This window comes from Patella vulgata, chromosome 7, assembly GCF_932274485.2.
Source record: "Patella vulgata chromosome 7, xgPatVulg1.2, whole genome shotgun sequence".
Classification (NCBI taxonomy): Eukaryota; Metazoa; Mollusca; class Gastropoda; family Patellidae; genus Patella; species Patella vulgata.
This window is the reverse complement of record NC_065885.2, coordinates 55,930,508-55,955,367: the sequence shown is the minus strand read 5'-3', so window position 1 is coordinate 55,955,367 and position 24,860 is coordinate 55,930,508. Positions and strand designations below refer to the sequence as shown.

The 24,860-nt window shown below is 37.0% G+C and overlaps 1 protein-coding gene across 2 annotated transcripts in view; it reads left to right on the top strand.

Moving 5' to 3' along the window:
* Window positions 1-23,509, top strand: part of LOC126826792 (uncharacterized) — a 30,785-nt gene extending 7,276 nt beyond the window's left edge. The window contains exons 2-9 of one of the 2 annotated variants that reach the window (XM_050555869.2): window positions 3,369-3,556; window positions 12,865-13,078; window positions 13,570-13,859; window positions 14,303-14,449; window positions 15,209-15,540; window positions 16,505-17,773; window positions 18,769-19,000; window positions 19,519-23,509. In XM_050555869.2, the coding sequence (XP_050411826.1) occupies window positions 3,386-3,556; window positions 12,865-13,078; window positions 13,570-13,859; window positions 14,303-14,449; window positions 15,209-15,540; window positions 16,505-17,773; window positions 18,769-19,000; window positions 19,519-20,004 (3,141 nt within the window). In that variant the 5' untranslated portion in view covers window positions 3,369-3,385 and the 3' untranslated portion in view covers window positions 20,005-23,509. The remainder of the gene's footprint in view (window positions 1-3,368; window positions 3,557-12,864; window positions 13,079-13,569; window positions 13,860-14,302; window positions 14,450-15,208; window positions 15,541-16,504; window positions 17,774-18,768; window positions 19,001-19,518) is intronic. The other variant, XM_050555870.2, reaches the window with a different exon arrangement.
* Window positions 23,510-24,860: the final 1,351 nt, after the last annotated feature.

Here is a 24,860-nt window from a genome sequence, read left to right as displayed (position 1 = left end):
AAAAAACATGGCGGATAAAAGTTTTATATTATTTAATGCGTAGTCCGAAAACGGTTTATTATGAAAGACACAGATATCATTAAAAAACATGGCGGACAAAAGTTTTAAAAATTGTACCGATTTATATTATCTAATGCATAGAGTCAGAAAACGGTTTATTATGAAAGACACGCATACTAAAAACATGGCGGACATTATGAAAGACGTAATGAGAACAAATTACACAGATTGAATTGTTAGTTAAATATGGCCTACTAGGGTTTTAAAGGGTTTTCATCGATTTATCCACTTAATCCACTAATCCTAATTAGACCCTAATTGGATTAATCAAAAGTGGGCACAGGGAGGACACACCAGTATTCACCGCGTACAGCAAGGAAATAATCTTCTTTGAAAGACGAAATGAGAAGAAATAAGCACAACCCAATTTGTTAATCAAACCAACCAATTAAATTGGTGTAACAATTTGGGTTTAACTGTAGAAAAAGTAAGCTCATTTTTAAACAAAAGTGATTAAAACAAGCAGACATAAGTGTAATCTTTCGAAACAATTTTTCCCATCTAAAACAGTATACATCCTTTTCTTTTTTTTTTTTTATTTCTTTGAGTCATACGACTCATCAGATAGACACATACAATATAAATACATAAATATTTTACACAATAAGTAAACAAATCAGGTTATGTACACAATTTTAACATATGTATAGTATTGGGAGCAGGCGACTTGAGAAATTTTAATGTGCAACATTCAATAAATTATTTCTTCTTTTATTACAGTAATATAAAAATAATGCAAGATTAATTAATTCTTTAATATTATGAACACTTAGCAGTTGAGTCAATTTATGAACACTAGGATTTCGAATATAATAATTCTTTATATATTTTTTACGAAGATCGGAGAATACAGGACAAATTACAATATGGTGGTATTCGTCTTCAATATCATTTGATTTACAAAGGTTGCAGACTCTGGCTTGACGGGGTGTATTTTTAAAACGGCCAGATTCGATGTGTAAACAATGTGCAGATAGTCTTATTCTAGAGATATATGTGATATAATTACAATTTAAAGGTTTCGAAAGATAATATTGAAGTTCGAAGGTAGATATGAGATGCTGTTATAACATACCTTTAGGAGATGTACATATAGATTCATAGCATTGTTGTTTAAAGACATCAAATATTCTATTTTTAAAAATAATATAATCCAATTTAGTTAAGTTTTGATAATTATCCCACATATAACCCAATCCCAAAGAACATAATTCATTTTTAAGATTTAAAATCCATGGATCTGAGTTGTTAATTATATCAAATAAACAACACTTTAAAACAACATTATTGGTAGAACATAATTTTATAAAATATTTGAAAATTCGAAGTTTTCGTGTTATTGATAAAGGATATCTCCCTAGCTCATGATACACCATGGAACTGTTTGTAGTTTGCCGAACTCTTAAGATCCGTTTACAAAAATATAAATGGATTTTTTCTATATCTTGTCCTTTGTGGAACCCCCAGATTTCAGAACCATAGCATAAAATGCTATTTACATACGTATCAAATACAGATAATTTGGTTTCAACATTAAAATAATTTTCATCACAAACTTTGAAGACAGAAAATGATGCTTTCCTACCCTGTTCAGACAGATGTTTTTGTGTTTTTAAAAATTTACCATTATAGTGTAATAAAAGGCCTAGATAATTGAATTCATTTACAATTTCGAGATTAAAATTAAGATATCGCCAAACCTGATTCGTGGGTATCTTACCCCCGCTTCTGAAGACAACAACTTTCGTTTTGGCAGTGTTTACCGTTAAATTCCATTTGTTTGCATATGTGTGCAAGGAGTCTAATAAAGTTTGTAAACCAATAGCTGTTTCAGAGATAAGGACTTTGTCATCAGCATACATTAAAGAAAATAAATTTAGCCACATTAATGGAATTGATGGACAATTTGAATCTTTAAAGTGTGTTTCAACATCATTAATATAAATAGAGAATAGAAGCGGTGATAAAATTTCACCTTGAAAAAGACCAGTTGCACATTCAAAAATATCAGATGCATCATTATTTAGTTTTACACAACATTTAACTTTATCATAGAGAGATCGAATAACAGTTAGTATTTTACCATCAATACCATTTTTTATTAATTTATACCATAAGTTGCACCTGTTGACCAGGTCAAAAGCTTTTGTGTAATCGACGAAGCAACAGTACAGTTTTTTCTTGTCTCTGAGGTAACGATTTATGAGAGATTGTAATACAAATATGGCATCAGTAGTCGACAGATTCTTGCGGAATCCAAATTGTGTCGGGGTAATACATTCATTTTGTTTGTCAAATTTTAAAAGCCTATTATTAAGTACAGAAGTGAACAGTTTACCAAGACAACTCACTATGGTTATGCCTCTATAATTATTTGGGTCATCCTTAATACCTTTCTTAAAAACTGGAGTGATTCTGCCAATACACCAATTAGATGGAAAACACCCAGAGTTTAAAATATTGTTAAATAATTCAGTTAAACAAGGAACAAGATTAAAACTAAAATGTATAAAATATTCATTAAGCATATTATCAGTACTACAGGCTTTATTATATTTTAGATTTTTAATCGAAATCATAATTTCATTACCAGTAATTGGTCCATCAAGAGACTCATTAATATTAATATTAGCGTTGTCATGGTCAAACAAAATATCTTTAAAAGAAGTATTATCGACATCGTTAACTACAGGAGTAGAGGCGAGATTCTTAAAATGCGTATAAAATGCGTTTAATTCTATATTATGACCAATCTTCGATTTATTCCTCTTAAATAATTTATGAAAACACTTTGGATTATGTTTTCGCATATGATGTAGCATGTTACCCTGTTGTGATTTATACAAATATTTAAGTTTTAATTCAAATTTCTTATATGTAGATTTCTTAATAGATAAATTTTTTCGATTTACTGGAGATTTATTCAGGTTAAATGTATGTAGAGCTAATTTGTACTCGTTATATTCATATATAGAACTTATCCTATCACTAATCATATAGAACTTATCCTACCACTAATCATATAGAACTTATCCTACCACTAATCATATATAACTTGTCCTATCTCTAATCTTATAGAGCTTATCCTTTCTCTAATCGTATAGAACGTATCCTATAATTAATTATATAGAACTTATCCTATCTCTAATCTCATAGAGCTTGCGCCATTACTAATCGAAATAAAACACAGGAGGAACCCAACACAATGTTTCAGTCTGACCAAAATTAAAGAAATTTATAGCACCATTAATGTTACAAAATTTATTAAATTTCGATTGTTTCTTAAAACCATTTTTGTTTATATTCAGATAGTTAAGAAGACAAAATGCAGGGATACAAACTAGAATATTTAAAGGCGTTGGATGATTTTGGACAGGTGGAGGACATAGCCGACGAATGGGGAGTGAATCTGGAGGGGCTGGCTGATCTAGATTCCATGAAGGAAAGATTAGTACTCCATAAACTTAAAGAGAGTAATCAACAGTACTTTAAAATGGTAAGTTTTATAATATTTCATGAGGCGGATTAAGATTTTCTAGATAGTTATGCTTTGTGAATTCAAGACATTTTTACCCATTGGGCTACCCTTGTATACAGTATAGAGTTTGCTTTTGCCATTGTATGTTTATGCAAATATATATACATGAATATTTATTGAATCCCGGTTAGCACGTGCGCGCTGTATCATTAAGTCTGTCATTGAGTCAATTGGCGTGGTTTCGAATCCCCGGTTGTACGTGACAAGGAGTAGGGTCGCCTGTCCAACCTCGTGGGTTTTCTCTGGGCCCTCCGGTTTCCTCCCACTGCTAAAGACCCCTACGCGCAAGCGAATTATTGAAATAAAATTGAACCATATGTTAGTCCCGAAATGACCTAGTTTGTGTCGAGTGGACGTTAAACCCCATTTCTCTCTCTCTCTCTCTCTCTCTTTATTGAATACCGTTTAAAATAGATAATCTAGAGTACTAATTTTTTTTATCCTGAATTCACAAATAAAATATCTTTTCACTGGAGTCCCTGAGAGTCAGTGCCTTATTATGGCCCTGAATATTCAAAGAAACTTTTTGTTTCATGTCAACTTCGTTTCGCTTTGTTTTTGTTGTACTTATGTCATACAAAGCTAAAAAAGAAAATATGATTATGACAAGATTGTTTATACCCCGTCCCTTTTCCAAGAAATGAGAACAGATTAATGAAACAAAAGAAACTTGAAAGAATTCAAGGATGGCTAACCAGAGATCTTGTGGGTGTTCTTCTTGCATCGTTTTATATGAAAGTGTATTTAAAATCGAATTAACGAATTCCGCATTCTTAAGATACTTTCCACGCTTGAAAACAGGCATAATACATATTCATTATATTATAATTGACGCACCTTACTTGAACCTACAGCAAAACCCCTTTAACTAACTCGTGGGTATTTTTAAAAATGACTTTATCCAACTGACGAAATCTACTGGATTTCTTCTCATTGATGGTTTAAATTTCTTTTAATATTCTTAGAGTTTGTATTTCTTTAATGGAATGGGAACTACGTTTGTGGTGCGGAAAGTGGGGTGGATAGGCGAATTGTTAGCGCGTGCGCGTTGTATCATACGGTTTGTCATTGCGTAAACTGACGTGGTTTCGATTCCCCGGTTCTACGTGACAAGGAGTTGGATCGCCTGTCCAACATCGTGGGTTTTCTCCGGGTCCTCCGGTTTCCTCCCATTGCTTACCATATGTTAGTCCCGAAATGACCTAGTTTGTGTCGAGTGGACGTTACCCCCCCCCCCCCCTTCTCTCTCCCTCTCTCTCTATCACACACACACACACGCACACCCACACACACACACACACACCCACACACACACACACACACCCACACTCTATCTCTCTCTCTCTCTCTCTCTGTATGTTTCTGATTTAATGATACTACTGCATAAAGTAAAATATAAAGTTTATAAGTCCATAATTTATTACTCGGTATTGTACAGGTTGTTATTGGTATCCATTTTATAGATTTATGTCCGTCATAAAATTAAAGATCTTTCACATATTATATACTGATATGTCCGTCATAAAATTAAAGATCTTTCACATATTATATACTGATATATTAATATAAAATTCGAAATTATTTAAATCAAGTGCGTCCGTCCGGGTATAATAAAAAACCGACTTAATGCTTACACGAAAAGGTTAAAATATTGATTATTTTATTTGTTTGAGACGCATAAAGATGTCAGTGCGAATCAATATAAACAAATGTTAACATTAAATGGCCATAATTTTAGATAAAATTTATCGAGTTGAATCATTTTTCATGAATTTTATTTTACTGTGTAGTTTTAATGTATAGATTAATATCTGTATTCACCCTATATTCTGACACGTTGATGTTCTAGTTTGTTAAACATACATTATGCAAGAGCTAAATCTGTCTATTGCAGGTTTTTCTTTAGGCCTGAAATATTATCTATATTATTAATTAGACATTAATTAACTTATCCAGATCTTAATCAACTCTCTATGGTATCGCTAGCATGGATTAGGTTCCGATTTCCTGTTCGAGTTCCATTCATAATTTAATCATGGAATGGATAATCGAGACTATGTTTTTTATCCTACCGACTTTAGTAATGATGATCGAGGCTAGGCCGAAAATGCAATCGCTAAAATCTCGGTTCATAGTGGATCAATTTGACTGAAACTTTCAGCAAATTCCCTTTACAGTATCTAGTTTTTAACTATTATAGTGAGAACTACCAGCTCTTTATCTAATCTCCCATAATGTATCCTTAAATGTTTGGGTTTTTTTTAAAAAAAGTTTATTGCAACATTATTATCGTCAGCTGCGTCAAAATTTTATTGACAAAAATGACGTCAGATATTAGTTGAAAGGTGAACTCCCGGATTTCACAGGACACTAGAAATAGAAGTAGATGTGCTATTATACGACAGGATGTGTCGTTTTTCTGTAGCCTATTGAGTTGTTCGGAAACGGTCGATTGATTTTCTTAACGGGATCACTTAACGGATTTAAGGTATTATTCTGCGGGTGCATGTGTGTCTTGATAATCGCCTATACAAAATTGAAAGTTCCAAATAGTTTCACAAGACTTGGATACAGGCTTTCAAAAGTATTTTAATACGAATTAACTAGTTTTGTTCATTAAAACAGATCTATGCCATCTCCTTTAATATCTACTTTGTCCAATAATAATAATCTGATGTTTAAATTTTTTTAAAAATAGGGAATCGCTAGAACTAGATTTAAAATGGATCTTGTAAATACGACCTTCACTGGTTTCCATAAATGGACGACCAATCGAAAGAATCGTACCAATATTATGGTATTAAATTCCCTTCAAAATCGAAGATTGTTAGATAAGAATCTATACTAATATTTGTGACTGTCGTTTGTCTGTCTGTTTGTTTGTCTGTTTGTCTGTCTGTTCGGGGTTGGCGGCTACACTAGGTCTGCCCCGTGTATGAAATTTGGGGTATAGGGGTAGCTCGGACCGGGGAGTAACATAGGCCAGGTGACGTTAGTCTATCACTTCCGGGTTCGGAGTTATGACCCCCGAGCGAAGCCGGGCATTCTTCTAGTAATACATGTTTTGATAGATATGACAATGAGTTGATAATATTATTCAGGGACACCAATAACGTAACAACCATAATAAAACAAAACGCACATTGATTATCAATTATGTATGTTAGTAACGTATTTCACACCTATACATTTAATTGTTGAAATTAAGGAGGGCCGGACAAGGACAGCTATCTAGTTGTTCGGGTGGGACGGAAAACTGAGGTCCGGTGTACACATTGGCTTGCACGTAACAGAGCCCTTGGCACTTAGAATTCGATATAAGAGTAGGCCATAGTGTCGATTCCCGGGAAAAATTTCACTCATAGCACATTGTATGGCGTATGCCCGTCTTTATTAGGCCAGTCGGAGCAAAACAGTAGGACGTTAAACCCCATTTTATTTCATTTCATTTTATTACGAAAAAAAATTTACGATAATAGGAAAGTTTTATTAGCAATATGGTTATTTAATAAGAAATCTATTTATATACAATATTCATGTTTATGTGAATTGTCGACTACTAATGGTCTATAAATAATTATAACACGTATATAATATATGTATAATATGCTATTCTTTTACTTATATGTACATTTAACAAGGAAGATATTGATAATTATAATATTTATGTCATTGGTTGACTAGTCATAGTCTATCTATAGATATTTTAAAACATGTATAATCAAAACAAGATTCTATGCTACTTTTAGTTTCTTAATGATATGTATATTTAATAAGGAAGCTATTTAAGAATGGGAACCTTTCGAATCGTTACGAAAACGAACACAAACATCAATGCGTAGTTGTGACGTTATCCCGTATAGCCGTTAACGCAGGATTCACGTACAGGCGTGTATACGAGTATAGTTCTTGGGGCATAATATATTGAATTTTGAGTTCTTATAGTGTTGATTGTGTTGAGTGTATAGAATGTCTTGAAATGCGAAATTCTGCCGGTTTCGTTTTGCGAAACAACGTGTAAGAAGAGATGCGAACGAAAACGTAAACCAGTATATTTTCGTGTTCGTGTTCGTTTTCGTTTTCGTGTTCGTTTTCGTACCGATACAAAAGGTCCCTGTTCGCAGGTCCGATTGTAGTAAATGCGGGGCCCAATTTGGAAGGCCCAAAGTTACAGGATATGAATACATTGCAGGATATGAATAACTTTAACTGGGCCTATATTCATTCATATTTAAGGCCAACTATATATAACGCTTTATTTCACAATTAGTACGTGTAATTGATTAATACATCTACATAGTAAAAGTATTAAAGATGGGTTCCCAGAAAAGTATTTATCAGGTGGTTATTTCCAATAAAAGTATGGTAATTTTGGTATATATAGAAAGTAGAGATATCCAAGTATTAAAGATGGGTTCCCAGAAAAGTATTTATCGGCTGGTTATTTCCAATAAAAGTATGTGAATTTTGGTATATATTGAAAGTAGAGATATCCAATCTTACTAGAAAAATACTAGATTCCCCGAAAAACACTCATTGAGCGTATACAGGACAAAAATGTAAGGGTTTCCCTAATCAACAGCCCGACGATAAGGAATTTCTGCACGCGTGATGTCAGAGGTCACACGCGAACATTGAGCGCTTGATGTACAAGTTGATAAACTTTATGAAGAGTTAGACGTACAACACTTTCTGAGATAAAAATGACGGAAAGAGACGCGGGTAGTGGATAATCCGAGAATTTAATTAGGATTCGATATTTGTAATAAATAGTAAGCGATTAAAGACAACATCGTTTTATGTATGCAATGAATTCTCCTCTGACTTCCAAGACAGGTAAGTCGCGTGACGTAAACATGACCCGGTTTGATCGAATTTTTGAAGCAGGGCATTTCTCCGCAATTACAATGTTTGAGAAGGATTTGAAGCTTAATTATGACAAATTAATTAGTTTGAATATGTTTTTAGTCCATATATACCATTAAATCACTGCTGGACATTTTTTAAGTTGGTGAGCTGCGGGGCCCCTTTCTAGTGCGGGGCCCCATTTGGGGAAATTAGTCAATTGTGCCAACAGCCGGACCTATGTTTGTGTGATAAGTGACAACACGTATATTTATAACAATGTTATAGACCGCACTTTTGTAGAATATAACACGCTCAGATCAACGGTTCATATATATTTATAGATATTTCATACCAGTCAATAGTGAAGTTCGATTGTATTTCACCAACACCATTCAATTTAAGGACTGGTTATACCATGTTTAGTCCTTTGTTAAATAAAAAGATTACGGTGCAGGTTTTGACAGTATTATATTAAAATATAATCACCGCTTTGTGTAGACCCCCGGTTCGCCCTAAATATCTCTCTCTATAATATATTAAAATATACATAGCAATAACCTTATAAGTCAGAGAAATGAAATGAAATGGGGTTTAACGTCCTACTGTTCTGCGCCTACCCACGCCATACATTGAGTGTGCTATGGGGGGATTTTGCCCAGACAGCTTTGCTATGGCCTACTCTTATATCGAATTTCAACTGTCAAGGTATCTTTTACGTGCACGTCAATATGTACACCGGATCTCGATATTTCGTTCCATCCGAAAGACCAGGCAGCTGTCCTTGTCAGCCCCTTCTCCCTGCACAACTGGCAAGGGGAAACCACACTGGGAAATTCTGATGAACTTTCTCGGCTAACACAGGGATCGAACCCGCGACCTTCCGGCTAGCGAACCAGCGTCTTACTTACTTAGCCACCGTGGCTCCTATATTATTAATATCTGAAGACGCCCATAGAAGGCAGATAGCTAGCTTATATGATTTAATGTATGACAGAATGAAGTAAAGTGAAGATTTTTTTACCTGGACGTATTTCTTATTTATTTATGCATTTATCTACCTTAAACAAAGAAGTACTTGTACTCTATCTACTTTAATATATATATATATATAAGTTTTTGAAAAAAGAACTACATAATTTGTCGATTACTAACACTTTCGCTTATTTTATTAAGCTCTTCAGATAATCAACATTTTGGTAATGCAACAATGACTATGACCTCATAGCGTCATAGTAACACAGTAGTACAAAGAGGGAACATAATTTAAATATCAAATCAGACAACAATAACTAGGCAAATTTAGCGTTTTTCCGATGTACAAGCTTAATAGCAATAATAATGATTTATTAGAAGCCAAAGAGGCATATTTTATTGCATATAGGCCTAGTTATTGTTATCTGATTTGATATTTAAGGGCTTGTTTACAGGGGAATTATTTTAATGATAGACATTTTCATTGACTCTAATTTAGCTCAAAGCCAAGTTTGTTCTTTAAAAAAATATATTTAAATTTAGGGTGTAACAATAATGGTCCGTGTACACGCTGGGGGTGCACGTAAAAGAGCCCTTGACGATCGGAATTTGATGAACTAGACAGAACCGCCGCTGTCCGGGCAAAATTACCCTCATGGCGTATCCCCGTTTTCGTTTTTCCCCTTTGGCTATCAGAAAAGTTGAATGTTAAAACACATTTCATTTTATTTTAATTTTTCCGAGATCGTATATTGTTTAGATCTTTCTTCGATGCATCTCAGTGAGCAAGTTTCTATCCACGTTGTCATTTCACATTTCTGTACACGCATTTGAAAATAACGCCATTACATTCCACGAGTTTGGTGCTAATTACTCGACTGGCTGCCCATAATGACAGTGTAATGGCAAGAAATCAAATTATATACAACTAGGTAACAAAAACAATAATTTTGATGGTTTCATATACTCTTCAAAAAAGGTAGGGTGTATTTAAATGCAAATACCTATGCAGGTTGTGATATGATAAATAGTCATGGACACTTGACATGCTTTGAGAGTATGTCCAAAGATGAAGAACTTACCGCCCCAACAGAACCACTGAGCTGCACATGTGACACGCAATAGGGGTTCATTGTCAAATTTGACACTTCAAAGAAGGGTTAATGAAAACTGCCGCTTGCTGGTTTATCCTATCTATGTTTGCTTTCCTATCGGTTCTTGCATAAAATTTACTGTTTAGCGTATCTTTGTTTTAGTGTGTTACGTTTAATTTGATCGGGAGACGTGTTCGTCGACATCAACGTCAACCGACAACACTGCAAGAATTGGCCGTGGCACTGCAAGAGGAGTGGGTCAGATTGCCCCAAATCGTGATTGGGCGGTTGATTAGGAGCATGCCACGACGAATTGCTGAATGTCTGAGGATTGGTGGAGCAATTACTCATTGTTAAAACAAAAATCAAAAACGTCCATTTTCACCTTTGACAGTGTATCTCTATGCGAGTGAAATGGGGCCGTCATATATTGGCCTGTTATTAACATACACTGGTTACCTCTAATAAAAACAGCAGTGCATTTCCGCCGTTTTTTATTGTTTCTGAATATCCCCTACTTTTTTTGAAGAGTATATTAGTTATTGTTTTTGTTACCTTGTTGTATATAATTTGATTTCTTGCCATTACACTGTCATTATTTACTTGAGAACGACAAGATGACCTTGTTAAAACTTAGTGTGAAATAAACTCAGTGAATGTTTTCCATATAAATTATGTTTTAATATTACTGTCGAAGAGATCTTATCTTGTCACGATACTTATGCAATCGTGATGTAAATATATTCCTGTGGCATACCTGTACTTAGTATGTGTCAAGGACATGCATGTTCCTTGAGAGAGAGAGAGAGAGAGAGAGAGAGAGAGAATCTATGTCATTTTGGGACTAACATATGGTTCAATTATATTTCAACAATTTGCTTGCCCGTAGGGGTATTTAGCAGTGGCACAAAACAGTTGGACCGGAGAAAAACCACGAGGTTGGGCAGGCGATCCTACTCCTTGTCACGTTCAATGTTTACAACTATTTGAAACATTGGGCTTTCGTACTTTCCAATGGACTAAACACTGGTCTTTGCCAGGCTGGTCAAACTCCGACGAACTTTCTCGAATCCGGAACCCACTGGCTAGTGAGTCAGCCATCATGGCTCCCCATTATTTACAAGCACACTATCTCTTCTTTAATACATAAGTATCAATAACATCTTTATAAAATACCAAATGTAGTGTGCTTCGAATATAAAATATAAAAATAATAAAATAAATCTCAGTTAAACCAAATGACCTTTCATAAACACACTAGTTATTTTTCTGAAACGAAATTAAATTCTTATTTAAAACTAGTAAAAATATCCAACATATTTTTGCTTTCATACCTATAGCTTTATTTTGAAAGACATTAAGAATAAAGTCTTTTCAATGAAATATTTTTTATCTCCAGTTATAAACTGACTTTCAATTGAGGTATTTATAACTCTAGCCATAGATAATATCTGTAACAGTGGCTATTTTTAGGCAAGTATGCGTAAGTGAACAATAGATTGAATAGCATTAACTCTGCTCCTTTCAAATTATAAATTTGAATAGCTTGACTTGACAAAATCGATATTTTTATAACATATACAATGCAAGTAGTAGTCATATCAACACTATTTATATTGGATATACCTCCATGACTAATTTGAAATTTCGGTATTATTCCACAGTACTTTAATAAATCTCGCGGTCATTTTAATATGAAGTAGTGCCAAGGTTTGAAAACAAAAGCAGAAATAAAAACATAACTTTTTCATTTTATAATTTGTTTTTTTAGAACCCTTTTCTAGACAGACTTAAACACATGGGTTATCAAAGAGTATAACTAATCAATAATCCATCAATCAATTGAAATGAAAATGAAAATGAAATGAAATGGGGTTTAACATCCTACTGTTCTGCTCCTATACTGGGCTAATGAAGACGGGCACACGCCATACAGTGTGCTATGAGGGAAATTTTTCCCGGACAGCGCCACTACGGCCTACTCTTATGTCGAATTCCAACTGTCAAGCGATCTTTTACGTGCATGCCAATGTGTACACGGGACCTAGGTTTTTCGTCCCACGCGAACGACTAGACAACTGTCCTTGTCGGGTCCTTCGTCCTGCATCACTGACAAGTGGGAACCACGCCGGAAAATCTGGATGAATTTTCTCGGCCAATGCAGGGATCGAACACCAGACCTCCAGGCTGGCGAGCCAGCGTCTTACTCACTTAGCCACCGTGACCCCCAATCAATCAGTCAGTTACATTTAAAAGACAATTACATTACTGAAATGAGAAAGTAATTGTAATGATTAAATTTAGAAAGTAATAGTAACATTTTTAAAAGGAATATGTTAAATTATAATTCAGGCCGATGGTGGGTTCGCTGTGATGAAAAGTAAACATGAGAAGAAAAGAAAGGCCATAATTGATCTGTTGAATAAGGTACGAGAAAGTATCGACCCCTGCATTAACTCCATCAGTACGGTTCTAAAAGCTGGCAACTTGTGTGATGATCTGGATGCAGACTTCACTAGGCATTTAAACGAACTACAAACATCAGACTGTTGTGTTGTATTTTCAGGTAATTTTTGTTGTTGTTGAAAAATCACTATTATTGATATGATTAAGAGCCAGGACACTCAAAATTTAGAACTCGGCGGTCTCGATGCACTTCTTAAGGTATATTTATAGGTTCCCGGATATAATCGAATATTGTAAAACGGTTTAACCTCAATGAAATGAAAAGGGGGTTTAACGTCTTACTGTTCTGCTCCGACTGGGCTACTAAAGACAGGCATACGCCACACAGTGTGCTATGGGGGAAATTTTCACCGGACAGCAGCACTATGGCCTACTCTTATATCGAAATTCAACTGCCATTGGATCTTTTACTTTACGTACACGCCGATGTATAGACGGGACCTCGGTTTTTCGTCCCATCCACGATTTAGTTTAATAAATGAAGTCTGGGGAGAGCGCATGCGTCTGGGGCATTAATTTGCCACCTTGTAAATTTTGCCCTGATTGTGTAATCAAGGGATGCATGTACTTATTTTTACCTGTATTTTTCAGGAGAAACCGGTGCTGGTAAAAGTAGTATATTAAACTTATTACTGGGTGTGGACATCCTACCAACACACTCTCTAAGCTGTACATTCCTTATTTGTAAACTTAAGTATGGAAGCACATACGGGTCGAAACTATTCTACGAAAATGGCAATACAGATGACAGAAGTTATGAAAACCTGGAAGAGGCCAAAGCGAATTTAGATAAAACTGTGTTTGAGAAGAATTTGAATAATCGAGCTGCCGTATCCCGTATAAAAGAAATTGAAATATATCTACCGGCTGAGATTTTGAAGGTAAAATGTTAACCATTTGTCATGTTTAGGATGCTCCGAACTGAGCTAATGAAATGAAATGGGGTTTAATGTCCTACTGTTCAGCTCCGAATGGGCTAATGAAGACGGGCAAACGCCATAAAGTGTGCTATCTTTTATTTGCACGCCAATGTGTACACGGGACCTCAGGTTTTCGTCTCATCCGAACAACTAGACAGCTGTCCTTGCCATGCCCTTCGTCCTGCATCCTGGATGAACTTTCTAGGCCAATGCAGGGATTGAACACCCGACCTCCAGGCTAGCGAGCCAGCGTCTTACCCACACTTAGCTACCGTGACCCCACCCCCACCCCAGGCTTTAGAACGCCGCAAATAATTACCCCCCCCCCACCATCTCCATCCTCTAAGGGGAAAACATCTGTTTATTCAAATTTCATATTTCTTTTATTTATTTTTTGTTGACAGAGCGGTATAACTATAGTGGATACACCAGGATTTGGAGAGAATGAGAAATTAAATAGAATGGTAGCAGAGTTTTTATCATCTAAAACTATATCAGCATTTATATATCTGATTAAAACTGATAATGCTGGCGGTGTTCAAGAAGATAGGGTAAGATATTTTACACAAGTGTGTGTGTTTGTGTGTGTGTGTGGGGGGGGGGGGGTGGCCGAATGGTTAGCACGTGCGCGCTGTATCATAAGGCCTGTCATTGAGTCAACCGGTGTGGTTTGGAATCCCCGGTTGTACGTGACAACCTCGTGGGTTTTCTCCTGGTCCGCCACCCCCTCCCCCACCACCTGCTAAAGACCCCTACGCGCAAGCGAATTATTGAAATAAAATTAAACCATATGTTAGTCCCGAAATGACCTAGTTTGTGTCGAGTGGATGTTACCCCCTCCCCCTCTCTCTCTCTCCCTCTCTCTCTCTCTTAACACAAGTGATTTACCATGCCTTACACCAGCCAATCAAAAGTAAGGTGCTAGGAAGGCTGTCAAAAATCTCATTTTATTGTTTTTTTTAAATATAATTTTATTTTTAAATGGAACCTCATATACAAATTTCAGTATAATCATAACATAGGCTGATTATATTGATATATGTAGCATCAACATGATTTATAATAATTATTAATGTTATATACAAAACATTTACACCAATTTGATAATGTAGGTTTATATTTTAAAAAAAATAATCTTCTTTTCTATGAAACGCTGTTGGAATAAGATTAATATTTTAAAGTTCAAAGATAGTTTAATAGTTTAACTTCAATGTGATACAGGTTTTAGGTCATAAAAAACACGGATTGTAATGTCAGTTATTTCTACTCTTTTTTGCCGAATTTGTAATTATAATCCTTTCTAATTTCAGTTGCTTGATTTCCTAAGGGATATTCGTAAATTAAGAAAAACATCGCCATGCAACTTACGAGACGATATTGCGCCAAACGCCGCCATGTTTATATGTAATAGATGGGACAAAATAACAGAACACGAAAAAGTGAAGCAGAATGCGTTATCTAAGTTGAGTGATGCGTGGCCAGGATTTGAGAACAAACAGGCTCTTTTCTTTTCCACCGAAGCGGCGTCAAAACACATACGTATCGACAAAGACTATATCAGTGAGGATTATGCTACTTTATTAAAGCAATTGGTGAATCTACTTCAAACAGCTTTAGATTCTTCAATAAAACATTATTACAGGTAAGGGGAAATAACTCTATTTTAGTTTTCAGGGCACGGGCTAATTTATCGCCATCGGGTTGTCGATCAGGGAGAGAGAGAGAGAGAGGTGTTAACGGTTAACGGGAGAGAGAGAGAGAGAGAGAGAGAGAGAGAGAGAGAGAGAGAAAGGGCGCGGGGGGGGGGGCGTAACACAAACACTAGGTCACTATGGGACTAACGAAAGCCACATATTGATTTTAATAATTTTCTTGCGCGTTGCCGTCTTTAGTTGTGGGGGAAAACCAGGGAACTCGAAGAAAACCAAGGAGAAGACTGGGCAGGCGACCCTACTCCTTGTCATTTTGTAAATGATACCTAGTATTTTAAAACAATTTTAAAAAAAGATGGGGTTTAATGTCTACCCGACACATGCTAGGTCATTTCCAGACTAACACACTAACACTAACGCAGTGGGAGGAAACCGGAGGACACGGAGAAAACCAACGAGGTTGAACAGACGACGCCTCTCCTGGTCAGGTACAACCGGGGAATCAAAACGCCGCCAATTGACTCAATGACAGATCTTATGATACAGCGCACACGCGCTAACCATTCTGCCACCCAACACCCCATCTTTGGGTACACAACTGGAAGTAGCATCATACATGTACTAATGCACATGGATCCTGTCATGTTAACTCGGTTACCCAATACGCCACAAAGTCATGAATAATGAATAAAACCGGACAAAAATCCTTTATTCAAATCACATTCTCCGATTCTACACCAAGTTACATAACGCTTAGAAGGCAGTCGTGGTCCCTTGACGCAATGTAAGGTTCAAACCCGCATGCATAAATTTACGTTCTTTCGCAGAAACAATCTTCGTGGAAAGGTTGAAGTCCACACATTTGGGTCTCTTTTGCTTTTACTGATGAATTATGATATTTTCCACAAACGAATAATTAATGTTTTTAATTTCCCTCTTTTTCTCTGGTTTCAGATGGTTAAAGAAGATTCTCCAACAAGCGACAAGTCACATGTTAAGCATGGTGTCACAAATCGACAAATCGGATGAAGATCTGAACAAAAAGTTTAAAGATGCCGAGACCAAGTTATCTACCCTTGGAACCAACTCTCAAACTATAGTGTTCGCGTTGCACAATGTTATTCAAGATAAAAGGCTGCATCTCGCCGAGCTAATAAAACAGAGTTTACGTGATCACAACACTAAAATACGCATCAGAGGATGGGATCTGCGAGCTTCCCTTTATTTGCGCCGTTCATCGACATTGTCCATAGCAAGTACTGTTAGTAGTCTAAATAATAAAAAGACAAATAGTTTTGATGCCATTGCTCTTCGGAGTTTGGTAGATGAAATCGATTCGTGGATTAAGGACAATGGACACGCTGAAAAAATGGCGGAAGATGTGGAAGCACTAATCGACGAACATCTTCAGGGATTATTCAGGGAGATGACCGCCATTAATGACGAAATGACTGACAATGCTTCCATTGCGTCCTTCTCGTCCTCGTCCACTTTACCGGAAGAAGAACTAGAAGATTTGTTACATAGGGTAATGACAAGGCAGAAGGGTGGGTTAGTTAACAAAGTGGAACGTCTTGCCGAGGGAAGACCAGACAAGAATATGGCCTTTCAACCAAAGGTCCTTGTCGCCCGTGCACTGTTATCTACCATATTGGCTGTTCAGTCAACTCGCCGGAGGTCTAACATGCACACAGATCCCAACCAATATCTTATAGACAGAGCTTTACAATTCGCAGAGATCATGGTTCATGACAAGGAGATAACCTTGAGTCTCTGTAACCGCTACACAGAGCCTCTAATACAGCAAATCCACTGTATCGAAAAGAAAATCCCTCAATTCATTTCTACTACGAAAGAACTTATAGAAGAAATTCAAAAAGCAAGACACCGGGGAGGCCAAGACAAAGAAATGTTTAAGGAAACTCTACGACATTTGGAAAAAGCAATTGATCATTTTCGGGGTTTTGGACTGTCTTATATCAGTGATATTCGTACGACGTCGTTAAATATTAAGTTGGATGTGGATCCAGCGTTATCAGAATCCTCAAACTCGGCTCTGGACAAATCGTTAAACGAGAGTTCTGCAGGGTTTACATACGGTATTTGCTTCTACACTCAGATGGGTAAAGTGGATATCAAGGGGAGAGAAGTCTGTTTTGTGAGTCGAACAAGTACGATAACTCTATCAGAGGAAACAATTTATAAAGAAACTGTAAAAATTCGGTAAGTTGAAACTATAGTCAAATAAAAAAAAAAACCCACACCGATGCACATTATGATTTGTCGGCATCCACCTGCCTTGTTGAATATTCGCATTGGTTTAAAACTTTTTACAGTTTAAGCTCTGGTACTTGCAACATCTTCGAATAATGTCTATTGTTTTAAATCTCAGTAACGGAACTTACTGAAATGAAATGAAATGGGGTTTAATGTCCTACTGTCCTGCTCCGACTGGGCCAATGAAGACGGGCATACGTCATACTGTGTGGTATGAGGGAAATCTTGCCCGGACAGCGACGCTAAATTCTACCCTTATATCAAATTCCAACTGCCAAGGGATCTTTTACGTGCACGCCAATGTGTACACATGACCTCGGTTTTTCGTCCCATCCGAATGACTTGACAGCTGTCCTTGTCAGGCCCTCCATTCTGCACCACCGACAAGCCGAAATCACGCCGGAAAGTCACTTACTGTAAACAATCGTTATTTTGTTGCCAACCAATTAATGATATTGAGGTTCGCAACTTAATGTAACATTTAGCAAGTCCGTATATATGACCATAATATAGTATGGTTTAATTCCTTGTAAAGTCGGGGGAGGTGTTTTTGTAGTTTAACGTGTGCGCGTTGGATCATAAGGTCTCTCATTGAGCCTGACAAAAGACCCCTGCTAAAGACCCCCCCCCACCTCTCTCTCCCTTTTCTTTTAGGTTGTGTTTTACACTTTATCTTAGTTTAAAGACATTTCTTATCACGCGCGTTCAGCAATGCGCAGGCCGATATTGGTTGATGCCAGTTCAACCTGCCAACCAAAACCCGCGATTAAGTAATTCCGCGAAGTCCGTTTTGGAGAAATTTAATTGGTTGTTTAATTAAGCTCGAGTGTATTATTTATTATGCTATCACTACAGTTCCAAGACGTGCTTGTCTTAACAGGTGGTTAGATCTGAAAGTAGTGAAAACCCGAAAGTGTGAATTATGTTTTCTCTAATTCCAGGTGTTTGGCTCATGATAATATAGCCCCATTTCTGGGTATAGTCAGAAGAGTGGAAAGGACCGTGTTCCTGTTTTCTGGAGATTTTCGTCCACTCGGCAGATTTATCCGGAATCCTCTCATACGAGACATCAAGACAAAGACTTCCAAAATTATTAATGGTTTGATTTTGGGTTTACAGTATCTTCATAAAGAATCTTTGGTTCATATGGAATTATCACCCAAAACTATTATGGTAAGGAATACTTTTTTGTAGTCTGGGCCCCTCTCTCATCCACCATACCCTATTCAATATACCACGACAAGATTATTACATCCAGGAACATTGACGTTTCAGAACTGATGGCTGATGCACCAGTGAGCTATAGCGACGGGTGTCGCGAATGATGCAGAGTATACATTCATTTCTAGTACTGTTGTATTAAGATCACTAGACTGTTAACTGCCCGTCGACGCGCTACTTGGCCCCCTTCCTCTTCTAAAATCCGGTTTAAACCATTTCTCTTGCTAGCTATGTACATGTAGATTAGGGCATATGTATCTATTCTGGAACGAATGATGCCTGTCAGTTGGCGAGTTTACATGGCTAGCAAACTTAGACAAGACAAACTTGATATTGTTTAAAAATATACTAGTATGTTTCGTTTAGGCCAAAGTAATTCAATTTTTAGTTAAAATATCAGTCTTCTCAAGGTTTTCCCAAGTTGTTGAGGTAATCTAGATCTGTATCGGATATATTATTTTTCATTTAAGGTTGATTCCGATACAGACGAAGTCAAGCTGATTGGAGGCTGTCTGCCAAGACAGATTATAATTCCTGAAAATAACGACACTCAGAAAGTTGGACATCTTGTCTATCTTAGCCCCGAAGTTTTACGCGGGAAAATGTACACGTCTGCAGATGATATGTACAGTTTCGGTTTGGTGATTTGGGAACTACTCGTCCAAGAAAATCCTTATATCAATTATAAATTCAAGAAACAGTCGGAATTTATAGAGATCGTGAATCCGAAAAGCATGCTATCTATTAATGCGGATTTACCAGCAGGACTGAAGCACGTGTTATCGGGATGTATATTTGCCTCTCCTGAAGAAAGACTCAGCATTGATGACGTAAAGCGTTCGTTAACTGAGGCGGAGCTCAAACCATTAATAGACAAGTTACGGGTCCGTAAGCAAACACATGTCAAGGGTCTTAGAATATCTAAGGCAGAATCGGCATCCAGCTTAGATGATTAAAAGATTAAACTTGTGGTAGACTTTGTTCCAAACAAACCCGGTGGTTAACGTCCTGGTTTGTATTGGAATTTAGCATCGTCAATCTTTTATCAGAGTCATGTTGTTACATGTTTTTGTCTACGGGTACCTGTGTAAGGGGAACGTGGACAATTGAGCCCGTTGTTCAACGTTTCAGTCTTGTGTGCATCTTTATTTGTTTCTGTGATGGTGGTGATGATGTTGGTGGTGGTGGTGATGATGCCCGAGTATAAGGGAGAATCAGACTTGATAGTTCATGGTGATCCAACTCGACTTTGAATACTGTACTCAAGTGTGTATCAGTACCCACCGACACATAAACAAAACATGGGTTTGAATGTGAATTCCTCAAATAAAAAGTGATATTAGGTGTTCTAGTAAAAGTGGGCGTTTCTTGTCTTGTGCACGAATTCTGCCACTGTTGGATTCTATGAAATGAAATAGCTTTATTTTATTCCTCAAAATTTAAAAACTATATTTTTTATGAATTTGAAAAATAATTCCTTCTGATTTTATAGTATTATACGTACGTATCAGTAGTTATTTACAAAACACTGGAATCTTATATTTTATTAGTCAGCTGAAAACATGTACATAAAGTGAAATATATTTTGATACAATGAAAAGATAATACAAGAACAATAACTAAGAGGATGTGTTTATAGCTTATTGATATACCACAATTTGATTAAAATACAAATCTGTATTTCGTTTCGTTTTTTTATACTTTTAATGGCCCACACTACATGGAGATCTGACCGGTCGTACGAGCGGCTGTTGACCCAATCCCGTCAGACATTGATTAATCAATCAGCCTAGACGCTTCTAGTGGTTTATCCATAGTCCCGTGCATCGCACGCTAAGAACTCACTTCAACCAGTACGTCGTTAATATAACAACTCTTCCAGATCCTAGTGTAGTAAAGACAAGTAAAACTAAACTTTGAACAATAAAAAAATGAAACGAAATAGGATCTGTGTTTTAATCAAATTTGGTACACCATAAATATACTTTTTCTGAAATAGATTTGATATACAATGAAAAGACCACACCAGAACAATTACTTAGTAGATGTGGTTATAGCTTATTGGCATACAATAAATGTACAATACAAAAACAATTACATGATGTTGTATGGAGCTTGTCGGTATACAATAAATTAGAAATGTGTCTAGAGATGAATGACATGTTAAAAAGAACAATATGAACAAGAATTTCAACGTGAAGTTCATCATTGTACAAGGGAATAAGAATAGGTTAGTTCTAGGTATAAAAATGGTTTGGCCATTGACTTGTGAAATGATTAGAAATGGGGTTTTACGTCCTACTGTTTTGCACAACTAATAAAGACTGACATACGCATGTGATATGAGGTAAATATTGCCCGGGCATTATATCGAATTCCAACTGGCAAGGGTTCTTTAACGTGAACGCCAATGTGTACACGGGACTCGGAGGGGCTGAGGTGCTACCATTAGAGGCGTGAGTGTGTTTAATGTACATGGAGGGGCGGAAGTTAAACATTGTGGTTCTGGGGTGTTAAAGGTGGGTGAGGACGGGTTCTGAAACATTGGGTGGGTAGGGTTTTAAATATCGATGGGGAATGTTGTAAAACATCGGAGAAACGGGGTGTTAAGCATTTAAGGAGCCGGGGTGTTAAACATGGGTTGAAACGGGTTGTTAAATATTGGAGGGGTGGGGTTGTTTAATATGGACGGGTTGTTAAACAATGGCGGGTGGGGAGGGCATCTTTGTTATACATGGTGGGACGAGGTGGGGGGTTTTAAACATTGAAAGGATGGGATTGACGTCTTGTTAAATATGGTGGAATTGTTGTTGATAGATATATTGTAAACTGTATAAATGTATATTTTGTTACCAGGCAACGACAGGATATGGATCTCATTTTTTTGTATTGTGTGCATGACTAATTGGCGCTTTTCTTGTGACAAATCTATTTTTAGCAATTTTGAAAGTCTTTGTGTTTGTACAAACGTTATTGAAAAATCTCGGGTAAGTAAAAATTAACCCTGCTTTTTGTGTGTGGGTTTAAAGATAACTTAAAATGCCGATTTAACCCATGGCACGCACTCCCATTTCTGTGAAATCAGCCATCTTCTATAATATACTATATGGCAACATTAAAAGATTACGTCACATCTGTATGTTAATTATGTATATTGTCCCCCGCCTTTCGAAGAAAGCAGGGGACTATTAAAATGGGTTCGTCCGTCTGTCTGTCCGTCCGTCCGTCCGTCCGTCTGTCTGTCCGTCACACTTTTTGGGACACAATAACTCTCTTCCTAATTGAGCTAGAATGTTCAAACTTGGTGTATGTGTTTATTAGGTCAATGCCTTGATGGAGTTCGAAGATGAGCATTTTCCGCTTAGGGTAAGCAGAGATAAGCAATTTGATTGGTTGATGCTTTGGGACACGATAACTCTCTTCCTAATTGGGCTAGAATGTTCAAACTTGGTGTATGTGTTGATTAGGTCAATGCCTTGATGGAGTTCGAAGATGAGCATTTTCCGCTTAGGGTAAGCAGAGATAAGCAATTTGATTGGTTGATGCTTTGGGACACGATAACTTTTAATTGAGCTAGAATGTTCAAACTTGGTGTATGTGTTTATTAGGTCAATGCCTTGATGGAGTTCGAAGATGAGCATTTTCCGCTTAGGGTAAGCAGAGATAAGCAATTTGATTGGTTGATACTTTGGGGCACGATAACTCTCTTCATAATTGAGCTAGAATGTTCAAACTTGGTGTATGTGTTGATTAGGTCAATGCCTTGATGGAGTTCGAAGATGAGCATTTTCCGCTTAGGGTAAGCAGAGATAAATAATTTGATTGGTTGATGCTTTGGGACACGATAACTTTAGTTCTAATTAAGTGAGATTGATGAAACTTGGTGTATAGATTTATTATATGAATACCTTAACTAAGTTCGATAATGAACATTTTTTGCTGAGGGTAAGCAGAGTGATAAGCAATTTGATTGGTAGAAACTTTGGAACACAATAACTCTCCTTCTAATTGAGGTAGAATGTTCAAACTTGGCATAGGTGTCTATTAGGTGAATGTTTAAACTTGATGTATATGTAGATGTTCATTAGGTGAATGTCTTGACTGAGTTCAATAATTTACATTTCGAGCTGAAGCTAAGCAGAGCTAATCGATTTCATTTGTCGATGGTTTGGGACAAGATAATCTTGATTCTATCTGATAGAGAGTGATGAAACTTAGTGAAAAAAATAAATGTGCGATTAATTAATATGTGTCATCTATTTATTTTGCAATTTCGGCGGGGGACATCAGCCTCACTGTTGGCTTGTTTATCATGTTATACAGCTGGTCTATTGTATATATCTATTGTATATATTTGTATATTCAATGACAGACGATGTTTAGATGAGTTTTATTTATTATTGTTTGTAGATTTTGATTTAGTATGGAATGACATTTGTGCCAATAAATAAATGTGAAAATATCAAATCTTGAGGAAATATGTTATCTTGGAATTACAAGGTTAGGCATCTTTTGGTATGCTTTGGACACTGCAATGTATAAAACGAATATAAAACATGAGCTTATATTCATGTTCATACAGATGCATCATGTAGTGTGCTATGGGGAACGGGGGGGGGGGGGGGGGGGTGGGGGGCGAATGGTTAGCACGCGCGCACTGTATCATACGGTCTGTCATTGAGTCAACTGGCGGGGTTTCGATTCCCCGGTTGTACGTGATAAGGAGATGGGTCGCCGGTCCAACCTCGCGGGTTTTCTCCGGGTCCTCCGGTTTCCTCCCACTGCTAAAGACCCCTATGCGCAAGCGAATAATTGAAATAAAATTGAAGCATGTGTTAGTCCCGAAATGACCTAGTTTGTGTTGAGTGGACGTTAAACCCCATTTCTCTCTCTCTCTCTCTCTCTCTCTCTCTCGCTATGGGGAACATTCTTCGGGACAGCGGCGCTACGGCCTATCTTAATATCGCATTCCAACTGTTAAGGATTTTTGTACGTGCCCGCCAATATGTACAAGGCATTCCAACTGTCAAGGATTTTTGTACGTGTCAGCCAATGTGTACAAGTGACTTCGGCTTTTCGTCCCACAAGAATGACTAGGAAGCTATCCTTGTAAGACCCTATGTCTTGCAACACCAAGGGGAAACCACTCCGGAAAATTCCAAGGAACTTTTTCGGCCAACACCGGGAGCGAATCCGAGACCTCACTGAGACATCGCCAACCCCCCCAACCCAACCCCTCGCGTATAATGCTCAAGGGTAATAGCCCTGCGAACGTCTAAGTACTATACATGTATGTATAGATTATTTACTATGGGTGAACCTGGGAAATGAACAAAGAGTGAGAAACATTGAGAAAAATGAATAATTGAAAGAAATGGGTTTAAGCGTCCTGTATATCTTTCTGCACCTACTGGTTTTAAGCGTCCAGTAATGAAAACTGGCATACAAAATTTTATGACAGAAATTGTGCCAGGGATCACGGATTTTTGTTCCATCCGAACCTCAAGATACTTTTCCTTGCCAGTGGTGCAGGGGAAATCATGCTGGAAAATCATCGTGAACATATTTGGCCCACCCCGAGATCGAACCCCAACTAACGTTTTACGCGACACTAAGACATTTTTACGTGACATTACGACAATTTCAATGTCATGTTGTGGGGTAAAAATGTCGTGCTGTCGAGGTAAAATGTCGTGATGTCGAGAGGTCGTGGTAGAAGCGACTATGTTCATCTCAATATTAGGATTCTGTACACTGATCCTGGTGTTGGTCAACAAAGTTGTCAGGTTGTTGTGATGTCGTGTTATCGCCT